This window comes from Oryx dammah, unplaced genomic scaffold, assembly GCF_014754425.2.
Source record: "Oryx dammah isolate SB20612 unplaced genomic scaffold, SCBI_Odam_1.1 HiC_scaffold_15, whole genome shotgun sequence".
Classification (NCBI taxonomy): domain Eukaryota; kingdom Metazoa; phylum Chordata; class Mammalia; order Artiodactyla; family Bovidae; genus Oryx; species Oryx dammah.
In genome coordinates, this window is record NW_024070199.1 from 45402775 (window position 1) to 45407966 (window position 5192).

Consider the following 5192-nt stretch of genomic DNA (forward strand, 5'->3'; position numbering starts at 1 on the left):
GTCCAGTGTTCTTGCCCGGGAAATCCCATGGACAGAGGACCCAGGCAGGCTACAGGTCACAAAGAGTCCGACACGACTTTGTGGCGGGGCATGCACGCGCACGGGAACTCTTAGTTGCTGCATGTAGGACCTATTTCCCCCACCAGGGATCGAACCCTGGCCCTCAGTACTGGGAGCTCATAGTTTTAACCACTGGGCCACCAGGAAAGTCCCTCCAGTTCCTTTAAGGCTAGCTGGGGTTCATTATGTTGATTTCAAGACCCCTTGGTGAGAGGTTGAAAACTCTGCTTATTGGGGAGCTACACTCTCCACCCACAGGAAAGCACACAGAGCAGTTAGCCTGGACCAGGCCAAGGCGATGGGCACGGCTCTGGGTAGTCCCCGGGTGGGCAGAGTGCGAATTGGCCCCATCTGGAGAATCAGTTGCAAAAATCAGAGTCATCGTGAAACTCTGACATTCACCACCCGCCCACCCCCACCCCAGGCTCCTGTCTTCAAGGGCACATTTGTGTGGACACAGCTGGCTAAAATTCGTCTCCCCCACCCCCAGCCCCAGGCCCAACAAGGCAAGGCTTAGGGCCTCAAATAGACCCTGAGTGGGGAGCCCCATACTGGCATTTCAAGGCAGGTTTTAATCATTTGCAATACCTTCCCCAGTTACATTCATCAAGGCCAATGGGACTCTTTATACGTGGTGAACGTTTTCCATTTATTCTGTATTTCAATGTGCACAGCACATACATCACAGTATGGGTCAGCACCTGTATAAAACTACAGACAGATTCTGAAAACAGCAGTAGGTACAGAAACCGCAAATCCCCATCACAGCAACAGAAACACTTTACAATATTTCAAAGATTCAACGACACCTCTAAACGCTTCACATCTGATTCACTGACTATATACACATGGTCAAGGATGGCCGAGTTCTCCCCTTAAGACATCTGAGTTCCTGACAACCTGATCGGGCTCTGAGACAAGGCGTCGTGCAATATGCAAGGCATCTGAAACAATCTGGTTTGTTACTATGTGAATACAGTAAATACAGAACAGCCATAAATTCCAGCCCCTGCTCCCCCCCACCAAAGCTTCCCCCCTCCCCCCTGCAATCAGCACCCAGATCTCTGAGCATCGCTCAATACTCCTGGAGTCTAGGGCGTGGTTTAAAAATTTTTTTTTTTAATTTTTACTGCCAGGTCTGAACAGCAGTGTGAGATGTAGCGTCCCGTCTTAAGTGGCTTCTTTCTTCTAGGCTTCAGTTTAAGAACAGTATTTTAAGTAGAGGATTTGCATTTGAACAAAGAGTTTTAAAAAGGAATGTGAAAGACAAAAACGCCAATCCGATTTTCCAGTCTTGCTGTCTGTAGACTCCCATAAAGTTAATTCGGGAGACAGTTCAGAAACATCTTAGGAGAGTATTAAAGTCTTGAGGAAACATTCGGAGCATTTCTGGTAGCAAGCTAAGGTCATTTTGTATAAACTCGAAAAAGTCATTCATTAAAATTAAATGTTTGCCATCACCTCGGAACTTTTTTTAAACCTCACCGACCCTTGCCTCTTCCATCTTTGCTTCCAGGACAGGGGTTACATTTGTAAAATATATAAAGAAAAATATAAGGTTACTTGGTGGCCATATAGTGTACTCTAACAGCTGTCTGCAAATATTTTCACGATGATTATCCTTACTAAAAGTAAATCGTGGGGTAAAGATAGCTCAAACGTGACAAGGTTCGAATGGGGCGCACCAACGCTATCTGCAATCCTTTTTGGCTACATATGGAAAAAAAAAAAAAAAGCCACTTGGGATGGCAAAACTCTACACTAGGTCTGAGCTTTCTGCAGATTTTGCCAGATGAGCAGTTGAAGGGCTTTTGAGGTAGATGTGAAATCCACTTAATCAGGAATGCAACCGACAGAAGCAGCACCTTCTTGCATGCAAACTGCCTTAAGTGTTTTTGGACAATTACAGGGACATTTCACCTAAATGAACAGCTAGTTCCAGCCCAAAGCTTCCCAAACACAGGGAAGTGTGTTTTTAAAAAGAAGGCATATATATATATATGTATGCTATTACTTATCAGAAGTCTCCACTACCACAAACTGTCTCTCACCCCTTGGGTTTTGGCGGTGGTTATAAATCCAATCTTGTCCATTCTCAGCCTCCCAATGGAATATCAATTCCTCTCCATCGGATTTTACAAAATCACTTTGTATTTGCCCTTTCCCAACGGCCACAGAGAAACAGTGGCTGTGGCCGGTCCAAAAAAGGAAAACAGGAGTTTATAAAGTTGCCCACGGGTCTCCCCCATCTGGTAGACTGAGGAAGATTGACTGCAGCAAAGTTCAAAGGTCATACATGGCAGATCTAAAAACGGAGTGGCAGCGGTGGCCTGGCCAGTGCGCTTTCTGTACCCGAAGTAAACCGATCCGTCCCGAGGAATATCTTCAGGGAGAAAGGGAGTGAGGCACCGTAGGATGCTAGGGAGGGAGCCAGTCCTGGGGGCTTCCTTCACTGGCTTCCAAAGCCCCAGGAAACCTTTCCAGGCACAAGGATGCTCGCTGCCAAACCGAAGGGGACAGTGCAAAGCGGGGGTTGATGTCGGACGCTGACATCACCAGTTTTAATACATGGAATAGCAGCAGCCACTTGTGACAACTTTCCAACAAGTGGAATAAACCCAGTGGAAGGGTCTCTACTGTTTTACCAGCAAAAGTCAGGCTTTGGTTCGGGGCAGGGGTGGGGGTTGCTTTTGTTCTTTCAGAAAAATACAAAACACATCCATAGAACCATAAATAATTTGGTGGCAATATATACACATTTAAATAATTTAAATATCTTACACCTTCTCTTGTATTCAACTGTCCATTTGAAGAAAGTGCACCAAGGGGACCCTAGGTACTCCCCTCCCGGGGGGCGCTAAGGATCACAGCCTGGGGAGGAAGTGGGTGACCTTCATGGTGGGGGACACCCGGTTCCCCTTCTTGGTCTTCCCGTTCTTACTCAGGGCGATGAACATGCCAGGGTACCGGTAGCACTCGTAGGCGTTGTAGTTGTTGGGGAGGAGGATCTCTTTGAACTTGCACTCGTCGGTGAAAAAAGGCTGGGAGGGAAGGAGGAGCCGGGTCAGGGGGCCATCGCGGGCCAAGGGACCTCTGGGGCAGTGGTCAGGGACTCCTCTCTCTCCCAGCCCCTCCTTGGCTGGAAGGTCCCTCCTGAGAAGTCAGGGTATCCAGACTTTTCCAGGGTGAGGAGAGGGACCCCGCCAGTCCCCAGCAACTGCTAGTGCAGGCACCTGCCCGGCACCTGGAAGCCAGAACAGCGCATCCTCACTGGGTCTGCCTTAAGACTGCCATCCTGCCCACTGGGACCCGGCCGGGGGCTCCAGGCAACGGCTCCCAAGGGCACCCTTGACCCACTGGCAAATAACACTCAAGGATGGCGGGAGCGCTGTCCCTGCCTTGGGGCTGGGCCCCTCCTTTGGGCTGGCGGGCGTCCCAGGTGGCTCAGTGGTAAAGAATCCTCCTGGCAGTGCAGGAGATGCCGGTTGGATCCCCGGGTTCAGGAAGATCCTCTGGAGAAGCAAACTGGCAACCTACTCACTTCAGGATTCTGGCCTGGGAAATCCCACGGACAGGGGAGCCTGGCAGGCGAGGGTCTATGGGATCGCCAAAGAAATCCAATAGGACTGAGTGACTGAACAAGTGAGCGGCACTGCCTCAGGAGAGAGGTTACTTTCAATCCCGCGACCCCCACCGCAGCTCCACGATCCTGGCGTCGGGCGGCCTGAAAGCGTCACGATGCTGCCCGGCTCGGCGGGGCCCACGGTACTCACCGAGCCGTAGAGCCTGCCCCGGCTGCTCATGGCCACGAAGAACCGGCTGGCCACCCCGAAAATGCTCACCACCCCGCGCTCCACCGGCGACAGCTCCAGCAGGCCTGGGGGCAGGGCGCGGGTTATTCCCGGGCACCGGACCCTCAGCCCGAGCTTCCCACCTGGCCACCTCCTCCGCCTGCGCCCCTCCGGGACCCCCACTTCTGGGGATGGAGATGAATCTAAATGGCCCTGCTCCTTCCGTGGTGCAGGCCGCCCCGCAAGGGCCCCCGCAGCCCCGCGGACTCGGGCCCTGTCTCGGCCCCGCGCCGGCCGCGCCCAGTCCGGGACTGCAGGAGCGAGGTGGCCCCCTGCAGCCCCCGAGTCCGGTCCCGACGTGGGCGCTCGGGCCGGCCCCCCGCGGGTTGCCGGTGGCTGCGCCGCGCTCCTGGTGCCCACGAGCGAAGGCGCTGGAATCCGGCGCCCAGATTCCGGACTTCTGAAGGCGGGAGGCGGGCTCCGCCGCCGGGTTGCGCAAAGCCAAATGTGTTGGCGTCCCCGGCGTCTCTACGCCGGAGGGGACCGGACCCCAAGTCCGCTCCGGTTCCCATAGCCCAAGAGCAGGTGCCGGGGAGACCTTCCTGTGCGAGCTGGAAGGGGCGGCCGCTGCCCTGGGGCCCGACCCTCCCCGTCCGGCCCGCCCCACTCACTGTCACTTGCGTCCGCGTGCACGCCGCCGATGCGGCCGTCGGGGAGCACCTGGAGGTGGAAGCCGATGCCCACGTTGCAGTACAGCCTCCGCAGGCGCTTGATGCCCAGCAAGTAGTCGCCGGCGCCGCTCTGGACGGCAGCCTCCTTGGGCTGCGCGGCCACCGGCAGGCGCGCCAGCGAGCGCGCCACCAGGCTCTCCCAGCGGCGCTCCAGCTCGGCCTCCAGAGTGCCGTTGGGGGAGGTGGGCGCGGCGGCGCCCCCTCGGCCAGCCCAGGGCGCCAGCACGGCCAGCAGCACCGCCGGGAGCAGCGCCGCCGCGGCCGCCCCGGGCCCCGCCATCCCCGCCCTCGGGCCGTGCGTCCGCGGGTGGGTCAGTGCGCCCGGGAAGCCGGCGGGCGAGCTCGTCTGGGGGTTGGGGGGCTTGCGGGAGCGCACTGCCTGGGCCGGGCAGGTAGTGCCCGGCCGGGGCGGGGAAAGCGGGAGGCGAGCGACGGGGCCCCCGGACGCCGGGAGCTACCTGGGCTGCATGGAGAGGCAGGCAGCGGTGGCAAGACGCACGGCCCAGGCTGGGACCCTGCGGAGCGGTGCGCGCCTCCCTGCGCGCTGGGCCCGCGGCCGCCGAGCCGCTATATATATAGCCGATAGCCAACCCCCCCCCCGCCCCCTTCT

The 5192-nt window shown here is 56.6% G+C and overlaps 1 protein-coding gene across 1 annotated transcript; it reads right to left on the reverse strand.

The window, feature by feature from the left end:
- Positions 1-2924: 2924 nt before the first annotated feature.
- Positions 2925-4862, reverse strand: FGF4 (fibroblast growth factor 4). The gene is made up of 3 exons (XM_040255274.1): positions 4523-4862; positions 3834-3937; positions 2925-3101 (listed from the first exon to the last, which is right to left on the reverse strand). The coding sequence occupies exons 1-3, from the start codon at positions 4860-4862 to the stop codon at positions 2925-2927; spliced, it is 621 nt and encodes a 206-aa protein (XP_040111208.1).
- Between the last annotated feature and the right edge of the window lie 330 nt (positions 4863-5192).

Coding starts and splice junctions, on each gene's coding strand:
- FGF4 (XM_040255274.1), bottom strand. CDS start 4,862: ATGGCGGGGCCCGGGGCGGCCGCGGCGGCGCTGCTCCCGGCGGTGCTG. Junction 3,938..4,522: donor GCACGCGGACGCAAGTGACA/GTGAGTGGGGCG, acceptor CCCTGCCCCCAG/GCCTGCTGGAGCTGTCGCCG. Junction 3,102..3,833: donor GGGGCAGGCTCTACGGCTCG/GTGAGTACCGTG, acceptor CTTCCCTCCCAG/CCTTTTTTCACCGACGAGTG.